The sequence below is a fragment of the Poecilia reticulata genome, linkage group LG9 (genome assembly GCF_000633615.1).
Source record: "Poecilia reticulata strain Guanapo linkage group LG9, Guppy_female_1.0+MT, whole genome shotgun sequence".
Taxonomy (NCBI): Eukaryota; Metazoa; Chordata; class Actinopteri; order Cyprinodontiformes; family Poeciliidae; genus Poecilia; species Poecilia reticulata.
The window spans coordinates 15,087,023-15,112,375 of NC_024339.1; the positions used below are offsets into that span (position 1 = coordinate 15,087,023).

The 25,353-nt window shown below is 35.7% G+C and overlaps 1 protein-coding gene and 2 long non-coding RNA genes across 3 annotated transcripts in view; 1 reads left to right on the forward strand and 2 right to left on the reverse strand.

The window, feature by feature from the left end:
- Positions 1-1,092: 1,092 nt before the first annotated feature.
- LOC103470026 (uncharacterized) lies at positions 1,093-5,516 on the reverse strand. The gene is made up of 3 exons (XR_534439.2): positions 5,442-5,516; positions 2,833-3,010; positions 1,093-1,181 (listed from the first exon to the last, which is right to left on the reverse strand). It is a non-coding gene; the product is annotated as an uncharacterized LOC103470026 (long non-coding RNA).
- ikbkb (inhibitor of nuclear factor kappa B kinase subunit beta) overlaps positions 1,175-25,353 on the forward strand; it is a 29,615-nt gene continuing 5,436 nt past the window's right edge. The window contains exons 1-13 of the mRNA XM_008418141.2: positions 1,175-1,266; positions 3,932-4,047; positions 9,019-9,113; positions 13,435-13,555; positions 15,284-15,353; positions 17,504-17,592; positions 19,873-19,962; positions 20,047-20,171; positions 21,781-21,888; positions 23,157-23,286; positions 23,354-23,548; positions 23,623-23,737; positions 24,877-25,000. Of these exons, the coding sequence (XP_008416363.1) occupies positions 3,943-4,047; positions 9,019-9,113; positions 13,435-13,555; positions 15,284-15,353; positions 17,504-17,592; positions 19,873-19,962; positions 20,047-20,171; positions 21,781-21,888; positions 23,157-23,286; positions 23,354-23,548; positions 23,623-23,737; positions 24,877-25,000 (1,367 nt within the window). The 5' untranslated portion in view covers positions 1,175-1,266; positions 3,932-3,942. The remainder of the gene's footprint in view (positions 1,267-3,931; positions 4,048-9,018; positions 9,114-13,434; positions 13,556-15,283; positions 15,354-17,503; positions 17,593-19,872; positions 19,963-20,046; positions 20,172-21,780; positions 21,889-23,156; positions 23,287-23,353; positions 23,549-23,622; positions 23,738-24,876; positions 25,001-25,353) is intronic.
- Positions 21,456-24,938, reverse strand: LOC103470024 (uncharacterized). Its single transcript, XR_534438.1, has 2 exons — positions 24,855-24,938; positions 21,456-21,721 (listed from the first exon to the last, which is right to left on the reverse strand). It is a non-coding gene; the product is annotated as an uncharacterized LOC103470024 (long non-coding RNA).

Consider the following 25,353-nt stretch of genomic DNA (forward strand, 5'->3'; position numbering starts at 1 on the left):
TTGCAGAGATTATTTTAGCTTTTATTTGATCTGTTTTCTTACTTATTTTTGCTTTATTGTGTCCAAAAGGCAAGAAAAAAACAAGTAGCTTCTACAGTTTGTAGCTATGAAGAGCAGCGTTATTTTTGTTGATTTTGTTGTAATGTAGGCTATACCTTAATCTACAGATTTATAGTAAGTGTTATATTAAAATTAATTTTTTATTATAGTTTTATAATAGTACTTTTTTTCTCTATACCTTGGGACTATTCCTGGGCATAATAAAGCAAATATAATGCAAATATATTTCTAATAATAATAATAATAATAATAATAATAATAATAATAATAATAATAATAATAATAATAATAATAATTTGCTACCAGGGCTGCACAGTGGTAGAGCTGTTGCCTTGCAGCAAGAAGGCTCTGGGTTCGATTCCTGGCCCCGGTCTTTCTGCATGGAGTTTGCATGTTCTCCCTGTGCATGCGTGGGTTTTCTCCGGGTACTCCGGTTTCCTCCCACAGTCCAAAAACATGACTGTCAGGTTAATTGGCCTCTCCAAATTGCCCCTAGGTGTGAGTGTGTGTGTGCGTGGTTGTTTGTCCTGTGTGTCTTTGTGTTGCCCTGCGACAGACTGGCGACCTGTCCAGGGTGACCCCCGCCTCTCGCTCGGAATGTTAGCTGGAGATGGGCACCAGCACCTCCTGTCCTGACCCCACTAAGGGACAATGGTGTAAAGAAAATGGATGGATAGATGGATAATTTGCTACCGAGTAACGGACTTCACATAATTTATTTCAGCGTCTGGGCGTGACGTTGTTGTTTTGGATAGTAAAGCTTTTAGGTTTAGCCTCAGCTTGTTATAATTAAAACGGGCTAATTTCTCTGTTTTTGTCTAAAAGTTATTCATCTGAATCTAAATCACTGGATAGTATGAACAACTCCGAGGGGAAACTGAGCTGCCATACACTAATATGCAGGCTCAGACTTAGCTGTGGAAATTAGCATGCTAATACATATTTTATTTTATTTTATTTTATCTCTAAAAGTGTCCCCAAACTTCACCTGAAACCCTCCAGCTGCTCGGCTGTGACCGGTGAACTCTGAGTGGGCGGGTCGAAAGTCTCGTCAGGTTTACAGGAAATGTGAGGACCAGGAAGTAGACCGAACTGCTGGGAGAGTTGTGTCGCCAAAATAACTACAGGGGGAAAAAAGTAAAAAGATCTTAAACACACAGCAGAGTTTAAAGAAAGTCGAGAAAGACGCTGCAGAGGAAGTTTAAGGTAGGACGGATCTGAGCCGGAAAACAAAGTGAAAGAAAGAACTGCTGCAGTAACTGTAATAACAGCTAGCACACCGACAGGAGAAGTGTTTTTATGTGATTTACATTTAGTCTAAACTCTAAAACTTGGAAGCATGTGCTGTACAACGTTGATTAGGTCACGTTATGACTCCAGCTCTGACCTCAAACACCAAAGTTTCAGTCAGAAGTTTGATCATTGCGAGTTAAATTCAGCCAAGTTCAAAACTATTCATACCTCTGGTAGATGTAGCTCTACAGTCAGTTTCATTCAACCAATAGTTACTTAACATTCATCATCTTCAGTTGAGAAGCCTTTATTGACATTACAACTTTAAAACTCTTTTGTAATAATTTCTTTATAAAGATTTTTGGTCATTTTTACCATTTTATTTTTGGCTACAAACTGCGTGGAAAGCCTCCCTCCTAACGTTTAGCTCCCTCCAAATATTCTTTGTCACATTCAGGTCAGGACTCTGAAACTTAAGTCTTACTTCCAGCGAGGGCTGGGCAATAAATCAATAACAACATAGGTCGCAATAATCACGCAATCAATATCAATATATAATACATCTGATAGAATATTCAGTTTTTCACTGAACTCTGACCCAGACCTGCACAGCATTCTGGGGGATGTAGGCAGAGAAAGGACCTCTGGGAGTGTGGCCTCAACTCACTCAGTCTTTGGTTACCTAGCAACTTACTCAGTCTTTGGTTACCTAGCAACTTACTCAGTCTTTGGTTACCTTGCCACAGTTCCTCAAAACAGCTTAAAAACACTGTGTGGAGTGAAAAGATAAAGTTATGCCACCAGTTTGGCAGTATTTCAGATATTTAAAACAAACAAATAAATAATTATATATGGACAGATATGAAACATTTATATTGCAATATGCTTTTCCAGCCATGTCTTCCAAATAATTTAATTCTGCTGTAATCATTTTGGATTCATTAGAAAATTTGTCTTTTCAGGATTTAGTTATTATATCTCACACCGTGTCAATTACTTCTAAAAACAAGAATTTGTTGCATGAGTTTCAATTTATAGTCAATGTTCTCTAATCTGCACCTCTGTGAATAAGTTGGACGCTCGTCTTTGCAGAATTGGTCCAGTTAATTTAAATTGTTTGATTTCCTGGTGCTGACTGAGCTCTTAAGCATAGTCCAAACATTTTTATTCATATTTTGGTCTATTTTTTTAATTCCAAAACCAGGTTTTGTGTTTGGGATCAATGATCTGTTTGAACTTGGGTTGGGCAGATTTTTCATTGCCTCGATACATTTAAATTAATAACAATTGAAAAACAAAACTCACAGTATTATCGTAAGTTTTGTCCATATCCAGCACCCGTAGTTTGATCAGATAGTTTCTTGATTTGAGCTGAAGTTGAAAGGATGAAGGTAGCTCTAGTTGTTCGTTTGTTTCAACCTACTTCCTGCCAGGGGATGAATCAAACCCGCTGCATGATGCTCCAACCATAACATTTGACATCATGGCGTCTTACTGAGACTCTTCCAAACAAACCTGCCATCTCTGTCTTGGACTCACCATGTGAACAGCTGCAAATTTCAGTCGGGCTGGAAGGTTTCTGCAGCCTGGGTTTCTTCCTCCCCATTTAAATCTGCGGACAGAGACGCTGGTGTTCCAGGAGGTCGTGGCCGCTTCTGCCTCGGTGGTTTTCTGGTTGTTCCTGAAGTTTGAAATCCTGTTTCCTTTCATCTGAGCACTGTAAAACATTTGAACGTGGCTTAAGTTGAAAATACTGATTCACCTGCTGCCTTGAAAATGCAGTTAAGGTCAACAAGGAAACTGTTTTAAAGTTCATGAAGTTAATTTAACACCAGACTGTCTAAACATTGTTTTTAAGTTCATTAATCTTGAATTGTGAATTTTATAATTATTTCACGATATGCAAAGAAAAACTGCCCTCATCCAATTAAAGAGCCACATTCCTGCATTATTTTCACTCACATGATCAAGTAGAAATAAATACTTATTTTACTTTGGAACAATTTAATTTCTTGTTTCAAATTGTATGAACAAAATTTGTGATCTGATAGTGAATTTTATTAAACATCACAATGAATTCTGCTCAGACATTTAGTGTGAACAGGATATTAAAATATTAGCCTTAATAAAACATACGAGTCAGATCAACGTAACACACTTCCTTCTCAGGATACAAAAACATGCCGCTAAGCATTCTGGGAAATAGTTACCACTCCTCTCCTTTTCTCCTTTCAGTTTTTTAAGTGCTAACCTAAAATCTCTCGTTTACTCAAATCTTGGAGGTTTGACAAAATTAATAAAAAGTTAACACGAATCTTTCACAAACTAACAAAATCTAAAAGTGGCTACGTTTATTTGACTTGAAGAGTAGAAGAGAGTAAACACAACTAAATGTTTTACAGTGAGGCAGCTGCTTGGCTCTGAACTCTGAAAATCCTCCTGTTAAGTGATTTATTCAGATGTCAGTTCAGCTTATTATGTCATAGTATAAATTGTGTTTTTTTTCTCTATAATGTCCCGTGCAAAGCAAAGTAATTAATTTACAAGGTATTATCTTATGAATGTTGAAGCATCAGATTTAGTCAGAAATGTAAGCAGTAAAAGTCATTTTTCTTGTTTGCTGCGGTGCTGGGTGTAGGTGGGGAGGCCATGAATCGGGTCCCTCTGCAGCAGCCGCAGACCTGCGGCCTGTGGGAGCTGAAGGAGCGGCTCGGCACCGGAGGCTTCGGGAATGTCACCAGATGGCAGAATAAGGTAAAGCAAATCAGAACCTGTAAACAAAAACACTAACATACCCTTTTTGTGTTTTTTTTCTGTTTTTCTGGAGATTGAAGTGTCCAAATAGTTGCCAGTTTATCCACTTTGTTGCTATATTTAGCCACTTTTCACACAAAAATATTGGCACCAGTCAAAATCAGAATTGGCAGGTTAATCTTTTGTTGATCGGCCAGAAAGCTGAGATCAGTGCACACCTGGTCAGTGCACCCGGTTTGCTCGTTAGGGGCGGGCGATATGGACTTTGAATTTTATCGCATTATTTTGATATCGATAAAGATTATGATAAGAAAAACTATTTATTAGTCGTTCTTTAGGTAACCGTATGCTTGTGAGTGCATGGCACGGCTTTCACATCCCCACAAACACAAATATTGTTCTTGAAAAACAAAATAAAACGCGTGATTTATGTCGCTGCATTTAATCTTATTTTCAAATTTACTGAAATTTATTGATGCTCTCGAGCAACAAACAGTGGAGAAAATAGCAAAAGTAAAATTTCCAGTCGTGTTTTTTATTTACCATCAATAAGTGAAATTTATTATGACAATAATAAATCTAAATGATTCTGATCATGAAAATAGATTTTTCATAATAAATGATAAACAGTAAGATAAATGCCCACCTCCACTGCTCATTAGTAGTTTTCAAGCTTTGTGAAGGTCCTGGAAAATCTTTTGGTGTGAATAATTTAATGTGGATTATTCTGAATATACTTGATAATGTGATAATTTAGCATAGAACATAATAGAACATAATAATCCTTCAATTGCCTTGAAGTGTGGAAACTTTCAGCAGCAAATATCAACACGACCCACAAGTTTACATGAAAATCATTTTAGAATTAAAATAATAATTTAACATCTCCCTTTTTAACATCTTGTAAATCTTGTATCATGTAATTTTTTTTTTTTAGTAATCTCAGCCTGAAAAAAACAATAACCAGATTTTTCATCTGTTCTTGTGTAAAACAGGGCCGTTTAATGCAGCTTTTACTTTCTCATGTTTCTTGTTTTTTGTTTGTCAACATTTCCATCTTGGAAAGAGTAACTCATGCTTAACCGAAGCCTAATCTGAAATTACGTGAGTCTTTTCTGATTTATTTTTACTTCGATTAAATCTTTGACTCAGAGGAAGAAAGTCGAAATGTTCAGCAAAAACGTTTGGGTTTTTACGTACTTTGAATAGAGAGAAAGAATGAGCTCAGTCCAGGAAACGGATGCATCGCTGCACTTGTTGCATCTGAAATGGTTTCTGTTGTCATGATAAGTCATAGCAAAATGAGATTATTGAGTTGTAATACCAGTAAGAGGGGAGTATGGGAAAGTGAACTTCTCCTTCCTTTTATTGAGCCGTTTAGTGGCATTACTCACCGTCACCTCCTTGGTGGCCAAGCAGCATCCTGAGGAGTCAGTCTGAAAGCTTATGGGAGATTCTCAAACAGTTCCTGCAACATATTTTGTCAGATTACAGTTATTTTGTGAATCTGGCATGCAGAAGGTATTTGTATTTAGAATGCCGTTTCCTTTATAACTCTGGTCAACAGCCAAAAATTTGTCTGGGGTTTTTCCAACTGTTTTAGGGTCATTTTGATGTGCTGAGTCCAAAAATCACATTGGTTTTGCTCAACTTCCTGAACTATGAATGCATCGTGAGCATTAAAGTGCATGACTTGTTCTCGCATATGGATCTTTTTCCTGAGAATCTGGATTAAGCAGCGGGAGAGATTCCATTAGGACAGAAAAGATAAGGAGAATTTTGCAGAATGAAGATGTTTAATGTTCACTTCACATGCACTACTTACCCTTATCAGTGTTTATTATTCAATTTACAGAAATCCAAGTTTGTAACATTTAATTAATACGCTCTGTTAGAAAACACTTTTTTCTCCTGAAACCTTTTTTGGATGAGAAATATTAACGGAAATGAACTGATGACGTCACAAAAATGTAATTAGTTCAGTCAGAAGATCAGATTTCTCTAAATCAAATTAGACTAAAAACCTGACCTGATTGAGAAAAATGGATGTCATTTTTGATTCATTGGTGCAAAATAGTCCTAATTCAGTTGAAAAAAACAGAGCAACTTATAAATATATATTTTTTGTAACCCAGTGTTGTCACTTTTGATCCAACTTGTGATCGTTTGCGGCGCTGCGTCTTGGACTTCAGGAGGATATTAGATGTTTTCCTGCTGGCACCGCTGCTGCCATGACTAAGCATCCTGCGCTGAAAGTTTCCTGTATTGATGACAACATTGTTGGTTATAATTAGGTATCTGATCACAGACTGGTCTGGGATTTCATTAGAGAAACAGGAAGGTGGGGAGAGGAGTGGCACCACTTGCTGGACGAGAAACAGATAGTCGGGTGGAGCTGGATGGGTCATTATTTTGGGAAATACCGTCACTTTATTAGTCACACCTTGCTTGTTTCTGGTTGGACCACCTTATTGATTTATTTATTTAAAACAGGTTTTTAAAAACAAGAATAAAAGCAATCAAAAGGACAGAAAAAAACATACATAACCAAGAACAAAATAATTAGTTTACCTCTACGCTTCTGTTTGGAAAGGAGTAGAAAGAAGTGAACATTTATGTAATAATACCCCTTATCACAACTTAATTAAATGTCTTAGTTACTGACTCAATAATTATCAAACTTTTGTACTTACAACCAGGCTACCATGCATTTATGAGCCAACAAATTAATTATACTACATAGACAAAATGGTTAAAAACTAACTCATAACAGAGCTAGAAAATCTACAGATAATAGTAATAATGACAGAATAATTACCAACTTGACAAAGTACACCTATAAATTCTTCTTGGTCTGTGTTATATTACAAATAAAAAGCAAAAAAAAAAAGAGAGAGGAAAAAAAAACTAATGATATGATAGTAAGATGACAATAATAGGCTACCAATATTGGCGTATTATAATTTTTCTAATGTTTGTTTCCATGTTGCTGCTGTTTGTTTTTGTGTTTTGGGTCCAGCAGCGGGTCGGTCGTGTGGTTTCTGTTCATTCATGTGACATGATAGTGATGCAGCAAATTACAATATAATGCAGTTTAACAGAAGCAGAGAAGAAATGGAGCAATGGTTGTTTTTACATGCTGTTGAAAGTGTAGGAAAACATACATAACGCATTTGATATCGGTAAATATTGGTAAATACTCCCATAACAACAGTATTAATACCAGATATTGATCATTTTCATATTGGTGCATCCCTAATAAATACTCTTCTATAGCTTAAAGCTCACAATTGAAGTCAAACTGCACAAAAATTACACAAAATTCTGAAATTGTTCTCAGTGTCATAATAAAACTAAAAAGCGTCAGTCTCATGAAGACGCTTTAAAAATAAAGTGTGTTATCTAGTCTTCATCTTCATTCAATTTAATAGACAAACTCTCACTTTGTACAACCTTTTTATTGTTCTACTGTCCATGTGTCCTACAGCTATGTGCACTGACAATACGAAGGAAATTAATTTTATTTCCTGGTTCGCCCATGACTCCTCCACTCAGCTCCTTCAGACTAGCAGCAGCAATTAGCAAACACTGGTGGATCTGCACCTCTGCTGAGATCTTTATATGAACTATACGCCTACAACAAATAAACACTTGATAGAGGCACCGCTGCTCTATCAAGTGCTTTCAGGTCATCACAACTGTGGATGTGATGACCTGAAAGAGCTGGAGCTTCTTAAAGAGACGGAGGCCCAATTTCAAAGCGTCAAATTGATTGTAGGTCATGTTTGACGTATATTGCATTTTTATGACAGCTGAAGGTGACACAATTACTTGATTGTGTATAAAATGATACTCTGTGGCTGGGAAACGCATAATACCGCCCATTTAAGGTTTCATGGTGAAAAACCTGCTATTTCTAAGTTTCTGAACCTCCTTGTGAGACCTCTCTGGCTAATGGAAAACTCTTTTAATTATTTTTTAACTCCTAAATCTTACGAGCTGCACCTGGCCATAGCCATTTAATGGTCAAACTGTTCTTGGTCGTACCGGATCATGACTTTAACAGCGTTCACTAGGAAATTCAGAAGCTAGAAATTCAGCTGCACCAATCATAGCAGTCTGAGCAAAACTTTGGTAATGAGAAAATCTTTTGTATTGTTTTGCACAAAGCAGAAGGAATGCTTTCTTGGGTTTCTATGACTTTTTATATCCTTTTCTTCCTCCCTTTTCCAGTCCACCGTATTACACATAACGGTGCACTAGTTTGTTTTGGTTTCTTTGAGTTTGTTTGTAACCATTTTGTCTTTCTTTGTATGTTTGGATTGCTTGGCTTCTAGTCTTCTGGTGAAATATTAGGCATGTCCATTTTTTAATAACCATCACTTAATATCAACTAAAAAAGAGAAAGTTGGCAGGTTTTTCATCCGCTGCTGGAAATGATATCATCTTATTTTCCAGTTATGAATAAATAACTGGAAACAATCATCTTAATAAAAGTATTGTTAAAAAAACCTAAACAAACAAAAGCCAGACTGAGTCAAAGTAAATCCATAGACTTTATAATGCAGAAATGTGGAAGAGGATTAATTATTTTTGTGCAGTTAGTGCATTATTACAGTTTGGTCATGCACTATTTGTATCTGTGATGCAAAGTTTTAATAAGTTTGGGGATATACAAGCTTTTTATTAAACAACTGAACTGGAACTGCACTGGGAGCGTTAATTGCCTGAGGGAATAATGTTTCATTTTAAGGGCAAATAAAAGTGGCCACTTGATATTATGAGAACAAGAAGCCGAGGCTTCGTTCTCGTCCTTGAATTAATGCCAAAGCAGCACAAAACAGAACCAATACTATAAGCTTTTATTGGCGGGTTTGGGGAAGGATTAATGAAGAGCACTGGCAAATGTGGAAGTAATAAATGTATAGTCAGTCCTCTTATGGAAACCCGGGTCTCTGTTTCTGCTTTCAGGACACAGAGGAGCAGATCGCGTTAAAACAGTGCCGACAGGAGCTGAGCGAAAGAAACAAAGAGCGCTGGAGTCTGGAGATCCAGATCATGAGGAGGTACGTTTTAGTGTCACATGCATTAACATTAACATTTTTTACTCACTTACTCACTGTTATTAAAGTAGCACCACTTCACTGCTGTTCTGCTTTTATGTGTTATTATAGGTCTGTAGCATTTGAAGGCATAAAATGGAGAGAAATCTGAATTTATCAGCTAATAATTTGCACAACACCATGAAAAAAATATAAAAAATGTTTTACTTGCATCCAGAATGCACTTATTTTTAATGTTAAGATTTAACTAAATATTTTGATGACTTAAAAAGAAAAACCAGACATATCCACAAATATCACATGGAAATACTTTAGTTTGTTTTCTGAAAACTTTGCTCTGCTCCACTTCATAGCGGTTTGCTGCTTTAAAGAAGTTTTAATAAATTATAAAATTTGATTATAACTAAATATTTATAATTAAACTATCAGATTGAGTCCCAAATCGTGTGCAAAACAATGAATGATTGTGACTGAAAGTAAACTAAAAGCAAACAGATAATAACAAAATAATGGGAAAAATATATTTTAAAAAAGGGGAAAAATTAGGAAAGCTAAATAAATGACATGACAAAATAATAACATTTTTAAATATGTAATAAAGCAAAAAGAAAATTAAAACCTGTGTACTATTGCTTTTTTTAAGAAGGAAATATACATACAAACATTAATGAAATTTAATGAAAATTTAATAAAAGAAAATGTTTTGTTTAAATTTCTGATTTTGTATTGATTTTTTTCAAAATATTTACTTCTTACATGTTTTTGTTAAACTTTTATTCATCTAAATGTTTGATTAAATTAGCATTTTTTTTGTTTATTTTTTAAACAAAGCCTGTTGATGGTTTCAGATCGACTTCTGGAGCATGATCCCTGTTTAATTTGCTGTTTTGTGAGCCAGCTTGGTTTGTTCCCTGACGTCTTTGGTGTCTCTGGGTTTTCCGTTTTTATGTCTCCATGTCCTACTCAGGTTTCCTCTGGAAAACAAAAGACAAACTTTCTTTCCCTAGATAGAAAAAAAAAATCACCCATTTAACGATTAATAAGCCTGGCTGTTTGGGTTATTTTGGTGACTTTGGTTATTTCTAGCGCCACAGTATTCGTCCGCCTGGCTTTGCGTCGCATTTTAAACCCAAACACGCCTGTGAACAGTTTCCGTTGAGGTGTCGGTCCCTCGGTTCTGTGCCAGCTCGTGTGGGATGGGATGTTTGTCAGATGCAAAGTGTGCGTGTGTTTTGTTATACTTGACGGTGCAAACTCATTTTTCCTCATTCTCACTTTAACAAGTGTGTTGTTTTTGGACAGACATGGTTAGAACCACAGCGGCCCATCCTCCCACGCTTCATTCATGGAAAAACCACAGGGCAGGGGACATGGCAACATTAGCTATTATATTATAGCAGCTTCTTAACACAGATTTGCGTTTCCACTGAAAAAACATCTCGCTTTGTTTGGTGGCCATAATGTGTTTATGAAGCTCGAGTTGCACCATTTCTCAGTTTGCTGAAAGATTTGAGCAAACAATAATAAAAAAATGGTATATTCTGCAGTTTCTCTTTGTTTTTTATTCTTAGATTGAACACACACATCCAAACTTTGATAGTTTCCAGATAAGAAACCTTTTCTTTCTTTTATCAGAAATATAAAAGAAACACCATCCAAAACATTAACTTCCTGTGTTACATAAGATTTCAGAGCAATCAGGTTCTTTGTCACTGAGAGCCTCCAGTTTTCTTTGGAATAATCTGACAGGATTAAAACTGATTTTCTTTGGAAGCGTCTCACTGTTTTCCTTGGTTTAAAGATTTAAACTCCACCTCACTGGATTGGAGAGTCCTGTTGTACATTTGAATGTGTCAGATTTGCGTGATTCGCAGTTTTCCTGTAGCCACACACGGAGATCCCAGCATGAGGTCGACACGTTGTGTCACAGAGTCATTGTCATTGTGTCATGTGGAATCAAACATGGAGAAGAACCAACATTTAGCTTTATACTTTTAATATCGGGGCCCAAAACTCCTGTTAGTTTACTGAGCAACTCAGAACAAGAATCAAACATGGAGAACTAACATTTAGCTTTATACTGTACCATTTACTTAGCAACCCGAACAGTTGGACCCAACATTTACTTTTATACTCACCAGTCTTGCCAAACATGGAGAACCAACATTTAGTTTTTTACCTCTCTAACCTCTTTGTCTTTCTTTTGGTTTTGTTTTTATGTATGTAGCTTTATATTGTACAAATCTAGAACTCAACCCAGAACAACTGGAGCCAACATTTAGTTTTATACTCACTAATAGAATCAAACATGGAGAACCAACATCCGTGTTTTATCAGAACAAGAATCCAGAGGAACTCCGACTAGTTTATATGGACTACTTATTCTTATTAAACATGGGGAACCAATGTGTACCTTTACCTTTATACCTTTCTTTTAGTTTTGTTGTTTTGTTTGTATTTCTTTCTAATTTGTGTGAAGCACTTTGTACTGCCTTGTTGCTGGTGATATGCTGTATAAATGAAGTTACTTTACCTTACCTAGAATTGATCTAAACGTTTTCTGGACGTTTTCTCTTTATCCCGACTTTTCTGTCAACATTTTACAGGAAATCACAGAATGATGCAGTCATCATCAACATCAGAAAAAAAAACTTAAAAGTCTACAGAAAAAAATTTATCTATTTTTAGCTGCTCAGTCTCTCCTTAGCTAGCTGAATGAGGTTAGTGGCATCAACTAACTCACTCACTCTTTGGTTACCTAGCAACAGCCAGTTGAGTAACTGCCACAGCAGAAGTTTAAGCTTGAATTTATGATGCATTTCTTGGTGCCCTTAACCTAAACCTTTTCAGATTCAGTTTTGAGATTTTTTTTTGTCACAATCTGGGTGTTAATTTTCTATTTTTTGATACATTTTTCTCATTCCATTATAAATCTCATCCTACAGCGTGTCTCTTCTCATTTTCTTGTTGACGGAAAATGAGTTTTTCCGTTTTTATTTTGCCATTGCGGACCTCATTCTGACATCTGGGATCAGTGGTGACAGCTACAGATTATGTAGTCCTGTACATAAAGCTGTGTTGGATTGCAGTTGTTTGTGTGCCTTTTCTAGTTTTGTTTTGTCTCAAAGCATGTCAAAGAAAAATAAATAACAGGATTACCAAAAGCTGTGCTGCAAAACGTCATAATATTTGTCTTTTAATGCTAGAATATAGAAAACACACCAAACACATTGTTGATTCTTCATCACAGAGGAAGACTACGTGTTAATTGATGTGGGGAAACAGTCTGTGTGCTCCTGGGGAAAAGTTTTTAATCATCTATCCTTTCTGACAACCAGCCATTTGGGATGCACAGTGCTGTGAATTCTGCCATAATTACAGCAATATTTACCAAACGTGGAAAATTTAAGATATTTAGAAAAAAGCCTAAAAGTCTACAGAAAACAAAAAAAAAAAAACAATTATTTTAGCTGCTCTGTCTCTCACAGCTAGCTAAGCTACTTTGGTGGCACCAACTCACTCACTCACTCATTCTTTGGTTACCTAGCAACTCACTCACTCTTTGGTTACCTAGCAACTCACTCACTCTTTGGTTACCCAGCAACTCACTCATTCTTTGGTTACCTAGCAACTCACTCATTCTTTGGTTACCTAGCAACAACCCCTTTGAGTAACTGGCACACAGCAGCAGTTTCAGGTTTCATAACTGATTCAAAATAAACAACAACAGTTAAAACTGAATAAAACAGGAAAAGGTCATGTCACCAGTTTGGCAGTATTTTAAAATAAAGAACTAATAAATAATTATCGATATTGACTGATATCATGATACATTTTTCAATCAATCACCTTTATTTGTATAGCACATTTCAGCAACAAGGCAGTTCAAAGTGCTTTAAATCATAAAAACGCAAAATACACAGTCATAAAAAAAACACACCAATAATTGAGAAAACCAGTAACTATTGTTACGTTTTGATGAGTGGCATCACCAAAATCATCGATACACGTCAAATAAGTTGGTTAATATTTAATCTGTTATGGTTTAAAGGCATTTAAACAAACTCAGTATTTCAGCTGGTTTGCAGTTTTCTGGAAGTTTGTTCCAGATTTGTGGGTCCAGATTTCAGCCAAATCTGGATATTATTTTGTCCCTCCAACATATTAAAAAAAGGCACAAAAAAGTAACGGCAAATTTCCTGACATGTCACCAGAGTAACATACACATTAATACTTCAATAGTTTGAAGCCAAGAAACATAAATTTGAGTTTTAAACAAAAATCTCTATCTTTTCACAAGACACGCTTGCTCTGTCTTCACCAGGCTGGACCATGTGAACGTGGTCGCTGCGCGGGAAGTTCCTCAGGGGATGCAGAAACTGGTGGCCACCAACGACCTGCCGCTGCTCGCCATGGAGTACTGCCAGGGTGGAGATCTGAGAAAGGTACGCAAACCCAGACGGGCTGGACATGCCGTTCGCTTGAGCCCAGATTCATTCATGCTTAACATCTGAATCACTTTAAGATGAGAGATTAACCACAACTCTTACTGAATTAGTTTTTTCCTAAACTTTGGGTGTGCATGTTTTTATGTTTTATAAAACTAAAAATAGAGACGAAGGAGCTAAAAATAAACATTCCTGTTTTATTTAACTTCTCCGTGCTCCTGGGGCTGTTTCCTCTACGGACCAGCAGAATGTCTTCATTCTGGGAAACAAATGTGGTTTTTCATTTCAACACATCCCCACGAGGATAGTCTTTGGATTTGCAAAAACCACAAACCGTTACACTGTAAGGCAGAATTTTAAAACATTATAGGTAACTGAAGAAAAGCATGACTTACTGGAGACAGATGGAGTGATTGATGGAGACTACAAGCAAAAAAACATTACATAATCTTCTTGAACTTACTACGAGTTACCAGTTGCAGAGATTTTCTATATATTCTTAGATTAGGATCTCATTTCTTTTATTTCTGTTGTGGGTTTTTTTTTATCTTGTTGATGTTGTTTTAGGTATTAAGCTTAATTTCAGGCATTATTTTGTAATTGTTCAATTATAAATATACATTCAAAGATATATTCTTTACATTGTAGAAATAACAATACATTCAGCTCATAAGTCAAAATGATGCATGTATCAAGTACACAAGAATGAATTGAGATTTTAGCAATATTTCTCAATATATATATTTTTTGGGTTGTTGTTTTTGCAAACAAAAATTTCAAAAATGTGAAACTATAATTTAAGTTTCTTTTCTCAGTGTAGACATATTTCTTTCAGGTTTGATTTCAAACAGGAGAGGAGGCCAGAGCAGATGCTAGCTTTAGCATTGTTAGCGGCTAACGGTTAGAATAGCATTATTTCAGCATATTTTTAAGAAATGCTGGTATTTTAAAGACTAGAATAAACAAAACATATGCAAATAAACAACATGGTTATGAAATCACAAGTTCAAGTAGAAGAAACACTTTTCCAAATCCTTGTTTTTCGAACATAAAACTTACGAAACCAGCACAGTAGATAACGAATAAATGTACCAACTGGGTAAGTGTTTCCAATGTTTACTGTTTTATCTTTACTTGACCTAAAAAGGCACAACAGTTTCACCAGATAAATAATAAATAATATCAGAACAATGAAACTTATGGAGAAACAGGAAGTTTCACTTTAGCTTTAGGTGTGTTTTTCTTTATTCAATGAAGCTACTCGCACTGAGTAGACAGAAACTTTACTCAATTGGAGTAGCAATACTTATAATATTACTCAAGTGCAAGTAAAACTACTTCTAAATATGTTTTCCAATTAGCTACTCAGTTAAACGTAGCTGAGTAAATGTATCTAGTTAATACCAAATTCTGGCTATAGGTCTACATTTACTGTGACATTTTTGAGTATTCTAGAAATTATGGGCCTTTGTATTTACATTATAATGGGAAAAGCTACATGAGTAACAAAATGTCAAAGCAAAATGGTTAAAATCTCCAGTTTTAGCCTAATTCTCTATAAAGATAACCACTAATGGGAAGAAAATTAGTTTTTGAGAGAAGAGCCAATAAGTAGGGAAGCCAAAAATAACATTAAAAAGGAAGATTAGTGAACCCGATTGCATTTTTCCTTCTTCCCATCATGCATGTTATTCAGATTACGAATTCTTGTCTGTTTCTCTGCAGTATCTGAATGTCCTGGAGAACTGCTGTGGAATGAGGGAGGGATCCATTCTGATTCTCTTGCGGGACATTTGTGAGTTTTCAGCACCGACTTGATTCTTCTGATGTTGCAGTTCAGGTTTGTGTCAGAATGATGGCTTAATTAAGGGACGGAGTGAGCTGGAACAGGGGTTTATTTCCTGAGGTTAGGAGTAAAAGTTCCCAGGGAGAAACATCATGATGTCATCCTTGACCTGAAACCTCTCGCCGCTTAGTCACCACGGCGATAGCTCCAACTCATACCGGGGTTTACGTCAACACATTGGACAGTCACATGCTACATCGCAAACTTTGTGTACTGACGCTAACACCGACACACAAGCTGCGTTCCTTTGACTACACATAAACAAATGAGGAAAAGCAGTATAAGGTATGGGTCACAACATATTTACATATTTAGAGGGGAGTAGATGTAGACGAGCACAGAAACTTCCTTTGCTGCTGCAGTTTAGTGGACGTTTCCTGATAATGACTGATCCAAACCTCATGAGTGAACACTGGGAATTTAAACCACACATCGCAGGACGCAGATGTCACACGTTCTGCTTTCCTGAATAATCTTAGCAGGCACTAAACTCACGTGATGCGAGTTTAGAGTTGATATACTAAAAGATTAGAGGCAGCATAAATGATTCTTCGCTCTCACTAGTCAATAAAAAGCTTGTTTTTATTGACTTCCCATAGCTTAGCTTCTCGTTTATTGTAAACAATGAAAGTGTTTGTCACACATAGTAAATCTGAAGCCAAAAGTGAGTGATGTAATGCCTCATGTGACCACTAGGGGCTGGCATGACTCACTCCCAGTAAAGATGCATTATTTCATTAAATTAATCTCATCAGTCAGATTTATATTCTGATGTGGATGTTTGTTCTTTTAGCTTTCATTCTGCATTGAGATGAAAAGATGTTTCACAGTTTTATTAATGATTCTGGTCTGCATTTTAATACTTGTTAAAAAGAAAACATTACATGGATACATGTAGTCTGAAGAGAGACCAATTGAAGCACAAGCTGAGATTTATTCTGCTTTTGGAAACACAAATATGGAGCATTTTTATTGTTTTTTTTTTTTTTTTTTTTTTGCTCTTAGGCATGTCACAACAGAATTTATTGCAATAAATGATAATATTGTTTTGAGACCATTTCCAAGTAATATAATGATAACAGCATAATAATGTAAGAATACATTCCCAAAGATCAATAAACTTTAAATATTTAACGGTGGAACTGCAAGACATTTTCAATATCTAAAATAAACACAACAACAGAAACAACAAATAAAATAAAAGAAGTCTGTAAACAAAATTACTCTTAAAAAAGGAGCTAGTTGAGACCAAAACACCAGACTTGAAACTTCTGTCATCCAGGTTTTGGCAGAAAGAGAAAAACTAATAATTATGCAAGTGAAAATTATTGAGTTCATTTTATCATGCGATTAATCAATCTTATCATAATTTTATAGTAGATAATCCCACAACTTTTGACGCAATATTTAAGTAAGTTTTAAACAATTACATTTTCTAACTTCTTGCAGCAGCGAGCTGTGCTGCAGTGCTGGCTTGTACATAAACAGGAACAATGAGTGGGAATTTGGTTCCACATATGAAACAAAATGATGGTTTTCTGGTCAGGCTTGTGTAAAGTTACTATGATGTAATTAAGTCACTTCACTTTGTTTAAGCTGCAAGGAATTTATAAACTTTTACAGTATTGAGCTAAATGTCTTTGTTGCATTTTATGTCCATTTCTAGATCAGAAAGTTTAAAAACACAACAAAATGTTTCATATTTCCATTTGAAACTTTAGAATTATTATTACTCTGCATTTTAACTAATACAAAATGGTCTGAAGTAATTGTTTTGGGTTACGACAACTGGACATTTCCAAAGAGAAACTTCTCCTGAACTCCAATAAATGTGTTTGGAAGGAATCAAAAGGGAATTAAAGCAACATAAATCAAGGGAATATTTTTCTAAAAAGCACAAGCTAAACTTCCTCTCTGTTGGACAATAAATATCTAATTAGTTTAAGATTGAGTACCATCGTTGTCAGTGATTTTTGAGCCTCCTTTATATTCTTTTAACCAAACTATAAGTAGCTTGCTCGATAAATTTATAAATTTACTGGTCTGCTGTAGTTCTGAGTCACATTTCTGCAAATTGTTCCTCTTTTTCTGTTTGTTAGCTTCAGCTCTAACCTACCTCCACAGCAAGAGGATCATCCACAGAGACCTGAAACCGGAGAACATCGTGCTGCAGCAGGGGGAGAAGAGGGTGAGTTTAAAGAAAAACCCCCAAACCACAACAAAGACGGTCATGAACATAAATCTTCTCAACATGTTTAGTCCTTCCACTTCATATGAAATGTGGAAAACTGAGAGGTTTGCACTTTGCCTATTGTGCAACAAATCATTGCATGTCATGATCCAGCCTAAAACGTTATGCAACTGAGGTCAGACTCATTAAAGAATTTATATTCATGTTTATGCACAATCTTATGACTTCATAAAAAGCAACAGAAGGAACAAACTCAATCTACTCAAGTTTATAGTTTAGCATGGCTGTTTTCTCTGACATGCACCAAAAAAAAAGTCTCTGCAGGTAATTTCAGAGATTATTTAGAGAATTATATTCCTGTCTTGTTGCACTTTAGACGTCCAGCAAATATGGAATAATAGAAATCAGGGAAATGTATAAAACAAAACAAAACAACTTTTTTGTTCTATACAAACTGCTTTTAAACGGTTTGAAAGAATCTATAAGGCATTTTAATTGTTTTACCCCATTTTTTCATTTCCTACCAAACCAAAATACAGAAACATGTGAAACTTTTTAGAACATTGCATAACTTTCACAATAAAACAAAAATCTGTTTAATACTTGTCTTACCATCTGTTTTTTGCAGCTTTTTTAATGGGGTGGAGTCCCTCAGAGTGATTCCACTGCTGTTTTCTGCAGGGACGCGTCTCTTTTGAGATTATTGTTCATTATTGTGGCTTTAAACCAACATGCAAACGTTTTGCTAGCACTGATTCGCAATGAGTGAAGCATGTTGCCATTTGAGGAACTGTGCAGCACTTTCAGGCAAACGAGTGAAAACAAAGAACTGATCCAAACAAATTTACTCATCCTTTTACTTTGAGTTTTCTGTTTGACGATTGAAGAAAATAACTTTAATAACTGGCAACTTTTAAACCTCATGCTTCACTGCTTAGTTTTGTCCAGTGAGAGGTTTACCAATGGGAAGACGAAAAGAATCTAACAAGGTTAGAAAGATTGGTCAATATGAACTCTAAAGTAAAAAAAAAAAAAAGCAAAATTAAATAAAAATTTAGTTTAAACAAATAACTTAGTTTTTCTGTCAAATTGTATTTGAGTCATTCTGTCAAACTAAATAGTTAAAAAGAAAAATGTTTTGAGCATTTTTCTGGAAGGAGTCGAGTTTTTTCAGTAATTCTTCTGCTTTAGTTGTTATTGTTTACAAGGTCTTCATGGTGTGCAGTAATTCAACATGCCTTTTAAGTTTATGCTTTTATCAGCAGACATCGTAACTCCAAGAAAAATTAGTCATTCTCATTTTCATTTATTTGTCAACCAGGGAAAAGAAAAAGCAAAAGCATAAAAAAAACCTTCTTGATCACATTAAAAAAAATTCAGTGTGTGTATTTGTCAGGAAAGGAAAATACTTCTTGTTTTATTTCATGCAATTAAAAAAATATTTAAATATGAAATTGATAAAAATAAATACATAAAATCAAAAGTGACACCAAGTACCAATTCATGTCATTATTTGTGAATATGAGAACAGAAACGAATAGCAAGATCAAAATATTTTACATTTGTCCCATTTTTAAAAAGTAGATTAGAACAAAAAAAATTAAACAGATAAATAATTTTTCCTCTCTATCAGCCATGGGGCCGTCTTTCTTTTCCACATTAAGAATCACTGATTTACTCTGATGCAGACAAAAGTGAATGTGCAAAGCTGAGCTTGTTTTAGTTCTTTTCACATTCAGAGTTGGAGAACAAAACGACCTCAGAGGCGACGCTGTTAGAAATATTTCTACATGCAGAACAGTTACTGTGGTTTCAATGCTGGATGGATAACAGAGGCACCGCATGGCGTCGGTGGATCAGATTAAACCAAAAACCTGAAATTTTTTCTGTTCCCTGGCGCCTAAAACGAGGCAGAATGAGCTTTGCTGCAGCTGCGTCACAGATTTGGATGCCGTCATGTCAGAGTTTACTTTATTTGAGCTGCAATAATTAAAAAATGTTGGTCAACTGCTACATTTATGTGTTGACGGTTTCCTGTTGCAGTGGTGAAACCGCCTTTGCACAAGCAGCACCCAAGGTAACTGGGAATTTCCAGGTTTTGGCTGAGGTTTTAGGTTTAGAGTAACACTCGGGGTGGTGTTTTTTCTTCTTTTAGCTGGAAACGTAAACATCCAGGCTGATTGCTGTTTCTTTCATAATATGCCTCCCTTTCACTTGCCATATTGCATTTACAGAGACAAAATTAGATGATTTTATCTTTATATTTTACTATTCCAGCTCATCCATAAAATCATAGATCTCGGCTATGCTAAGGAGTTGGACCAGAGCAGCCTCTGCACATCGTTTGTGGGAACACTACAGTATCTGGTGATTGTTTTAATATTTCGTCTTTTACCATTTTTGATGTCATTTTTTCGTTCTGGGCTCTAAATCTGCTCTTTCTCGTCTCAGGCTCCAGAGCTTATTGAGAGGCAGAAGTACACGGTCTCTGTGGACTACTGGAGCTTCGGCACGCTGGTGTTCGAGTGCATCACTGGATTTCGGCCTTTCTTACCAACCTGGCAACCTGTTCCCTGGTAGATTCACATTTTAAGTCTCTTATATGTGAAAAAAGGTGGTGATGTGATAATTTAAATACAAATCGGCTCCTTGTTAGTGCATTAAACTGCTTTTATTGGTCAATACTCTTAGTAAAAAGAATCCCAAAATGTTTTTCTTGCACTTCACAGCAACATCTGCCACCTCTGACCATAACATAACCTTATTTAAATACAAAAAATTAATGTTTTGATATTTTGTTTAAATCACAGAGGCTATTAGTCCTCGATGCAGCCATGTTGTTTGATTCGTCGGATTTCTTACCAATTTCCTGTCTGATTATTGTAAATAAAGTCACTAGTGACTCATAAGTGGAAGTAGATACAAACATCACAAAAACTCAACATTTGTTGAATTCATTTAAACTTAATTTTTTTAAACAATATTCAAAATAGATTTGAAAAAGAAAAAAAAACGTACAACTTAAAAGCAATTGAGATTTTCAAAGAATCTAAATTTAGAGGAAATATAAATTAAAGGTGTTTATTTATGGAAGAATATCAACAACGAGATAAAACTATCTAAATTTCTATGCATTTAGAAAAAATGTGAAAATCATGATGATGAAGAAATATGGCCTTGAATAAGCTGATATTTTGTTGTGTGTTTGTGAATTTGAATTATGTCCATAATAATATTTATAATATCATCTTATTGTGATTGGGGGTAAATATAAGTTTATGCTTCCTTCTACTTCTTTTCATTCAGGATTTCTCTGTTACATTAACTATTCATACTTATTGAGTAAATTTAATAAAAAATAAGATGAAAAAAAACTCAAATCAGCCACAAGACATGATGCTGCCACCACCGTTTTCCACATTGGCCATCTGTTGGTGGTTTTTATGCCAAATGTGGCTTTTGTCAACATGGGCTGAACTCTAGACTGTAAAATTGTTTGATTTTCTTTCGGAAGACTTCAAACATGTTCTTGCTTAACTGAATTATAAAGGTTATAGGTCACATAAAAGGTGGAAGGACAGAATTTATCTTGATTTTCTTTTTTACACCAAGAAAACCTTTTTCGCCCACTGCATGTCTAATGCTGCAGCGATGAAAAATCCCAAGCTGGCATCAATAAAGTACATTTATTTTAATACAGATGAAATCGTGCTATCTGCAGTGACTCATTGTGGATCATTTTTACTGCTAGAGGTCAAAACACAGAACAGTGATGAAGATTTCTACCTTTCTTCCACCTTATCCCATGCTCTATCAGCAGTAATAACGTAAGACAATTTAGCAATAATATTTTCTGAAGCTAGACAATTATTGGCTTTATTTAAGATAAATATTGCTGCATGACGTCTGGACTGAATGCAAGAAAAACAGGAGTTTCCAGTGAATTGCAGGATATGTGGGTGGTGCCAGCATCAGTGCCCCTTGTTGTTTCACCAGTGTGCTTAATGACGTGACGCTCATGGGGGACGTTGCTTCATGTGTTGGAAAAATACTCCCTAACCTTGGCAGGAAGTCATGGTCTGGTCTTTGCAGAGTGGAATTTCACTCCAACAATCATCCCACCCTCCTAAAGACACAAAGAGGACAAAGTCAACATGAGGCTCTGACCCATCTGTGTCTTTTTAGGCACAACAAAGTCAGGCTGAAGAACGACAACGACATCGTAGTTTATGAGAACCTCTCTGGCGACATCCGCTTCTCCAAAAACCTGCCCCAGCCCAACAACCTCAACAGGTGATTTTATACACAACACACGCACAACTCGGGTAGAAAATACTCTCTACTACATAGTTATACATATATATTTATATATATGTATATAAATATACATATATTTATATGTAAAAAAAAATAAGAGCCCACCTCACTGAACCCATTGAAAACCTCCTGGTTTTTCCACCAAATATTGATTTCTGAGTTAAAATATTTGTATTATTGTTTCTATATGAGTATGACCTTGTTTTCTTTGCATTATTTGAGGTCTGAGAGCACTTCATCTTTTTTGTCATTTCTCATTTTCTGCAAATAAAGGGAACATTTTTGCTCAGAATTTCAGAGACAAGTATATATAAAAACATTTTCTACTCACTGTCTGACTACAGCTGGACGATATTGCTGTATCACCATATTAGGCTTTCATATCAGTTGATATCAATAATAAACAAACCAGTTTTAAAAAACCTTGTTTTGAAGCTTGGAGGTCGTGATTTTTTTTAGCTGTATCAAAATTGGCTTATATTGCAAAATTGCAATTGAAACACTTTTTTTCTCATCACACAAATTACATGATCAACCGAATGTCATTGATCATGGCGCAAACGACAAAAAAGACAGGAAGTAGTTGGAGGAAGATAACATTGCATGGTTTTTAATGTCATGTCGCGTGAACAAAGTTATTCATTAAATGCGTTTCTTATTTAATGTAAATCTCGTCTCATTTCTTTTTATTTTCCCATAATGTCACGTAGGGTTGGAAAATAACTCTCCGCTCACTCTCTGGTTACCTAGCAACAACTTGCTGAGTACTTTGTGGTTACCTAGCAACAATCTGTTGAGTAACTAAGTAACAGTTTCACCACTCCGTCTCATGACTGCTTAAAAAAAAGAAACTGTGAATAAAACAGGAAAGGTCACTAATTTAACAGAAAACTAATCAATAATTATAAATATTGACTTAAATATTGTGACATGTTTTCAGCCGCCAGCGATGTTTGAAGTGTTTCCTTAATGGTATCTTTCCAGTTAAATCAAATGCTGTGAATTAAAACCATTACATTATCTGGTCTAACTCTGGCCAAATTAAATACTAATCTTAGTGTATGAAAAGTTCAGATTTGTTGACATTTCTTAAACAGAATCTCATTACTGGATTTCAAGGCAAATAGAAATAGTTTTGCTGACTTAAAACAAAAAAAGGTCAATCTGGTTTAATGTTTGAAAATCGTTGTGTTTATTTTTAAAACGCATAAAGAGGTGTTTTCATCTCCATCCCTGTCTGACAGTCTGCTATCGGAGAGGCTGGAAAAGTGGCTCCAGCTCATGTTAAAATGGTCGCCAAAGGAGAGAGGCAAAGACCCCAATAACACGCCCAGCGACTGCTTCCACCAGCTGGAGTCCATACTGCAGCTCAAGGTGAGCAGAGAACCGTTTTTACTTTTACATCTTGCTTTGTTTTCCTCATTTTATGCCGTCTCTTCAGCTGGTTCATGTCCTGAACATGATGTCTGCTAAAATCCTGATATACGCCATCTCGGACGACGAGACGGTAGCCAACCTTCAGCTGAGGATTGAAAAAGACACCAACATCCCTGCAGCCAATCAGGAGCTGCTGCTGGAAGCAGGGCTGGTCCTGGAGCCAAACGCGCTCGCCTCTCAGTCCGCAGTAGATTACATGGTAACGACGTCTTACAAGCAAAGTGTAAAACCTCAAACCTTGAGACTGTGGCTCATTATTTTGCTTTTCTATAGGAGGTAGATGGACGACGAACAGACTACACTCTTGTTTTCTTATTTGATTGCTCCTCTTGCACGTATGAGCCCCAGTTTAGTCCTCGGATACTTCCAGAAAATATCCGCTTCATCCGTAAGTAAACAGCAGCAACTCAGCATGCTTCGGTTTGCAGAAAGGTCCTGAAACCTCATCAGGACGTCCATGCACAATGCAAAACACCAACTCTTACCAAGTAATCTTATTCTTGTTTCTTCTGCAAATGTCACACTTGAAATAGGACAAAACAAACTTACAAGTGTCTTTTCAGCAAGATATCACAGCTTGTTTTATGTAAATAATTTCTTAATATTGGTGAAAAAGTGCTAGTTCCACTGGCAAATAAATTGACCTATAACAAGACAATTTTCCCATGTTATAATTGAAATAATCGGCCACTGGAACTAGTACATTTTGATCAGCATCAAGAAATTACTTACTTTAAACAAACTTCTATATCTTGCTAATTAGTTACTTTGGAGTTAGTTGAGTGGTGTAAGATATTTGCACCAGAAACTACAAATAAGATTGAAAAGTCTTCAATTAATATCTAAAAATAAGGCTTTAAAATGTCTTAAATTAATTAAAGACCACCACCTTCCTAAAATAATGACCCATGTCTTTTCTTTTTATTGCTAAGTGATTTTTGCAAGAAAAAAAAAAGTCACCGCTTCTTTTTTCCCAAAACATGATTTAGGTTTTTTTTGTCACAGGACTTTTGGCAACACTTTATTTGAAAGGTTATATGACTGACATGACACTGTTATAAATAAAATATAACAACTGTCATGACCCTGAAAGAGTTTTTATAAATATGTATGACTGTTGTCATGAAGTGTTATTTGGTCAACAATGCCATTTATAATGTAAAGTTGCAATCAAAGTGCATTAATAGTGTCTACTTAGCATTTTTCGGTAAATAATGACACTTTTAAAGAAAAGTTGCATTAAAATAGCATTAAAAGTCCATTAAAAGTATCAACTCAGGGAAAAGTTTGAGACATCTTAATAGGCTGAAACACGACTCAAGTCTGTTACGGCTTGCTAGCATACAAACAAGCCATTAGCAGCTAGCATGTTCCTTTCTAGCCAGCTAGCTAGTTAGCACAGTTTTGGTTCCTCCCTACATTTCTTTTGTACATTTCTGTTATGATATAGTTCTTAAATTTTATTCTTAAGATTTTAAAATGTCTAAAAGTTGAGTTGATGAAACCTGCTCCTTGTCTCTGTCGCAGAAAAAGATCCCAGACACTCTCTTCCGTACAGCCAGCTGAGGAGGACTTGCGGCCAAGTGTGGCACACCATCCGCTCCCTGAAGGAAGACTGGCAGCGGCTGCAGCAAGGCCAGAAAGCTGCCATGTAGGTCCGACACACCAGGCAATGAACACGGAACTGAGCAAAAGTTTTAAGCCACTTCTAATCCATGTTTTACTGCTATGGAAACTAAAGAATGGTCCTGGAAATTATTTATCCAAATGAAGTACAGTTTAAACAGCAGGATTGAAATATTTATAGTTAAAAATACTTAGTGGTAAAATTTCACCCCAATGGTTGAGTCATATCTGAACCCTTACCAGGCCTGTTTTTTGGGGTAAATCTCTACCCCATTATCTGTTTTTCCAAGGAAAATGCAATGGAAATAAAGGAGAGTAAAGATTGTTATTAGAAAACAACCTTGAGATTAAAGTTAATCTTATATTTTAAGTGAAGAT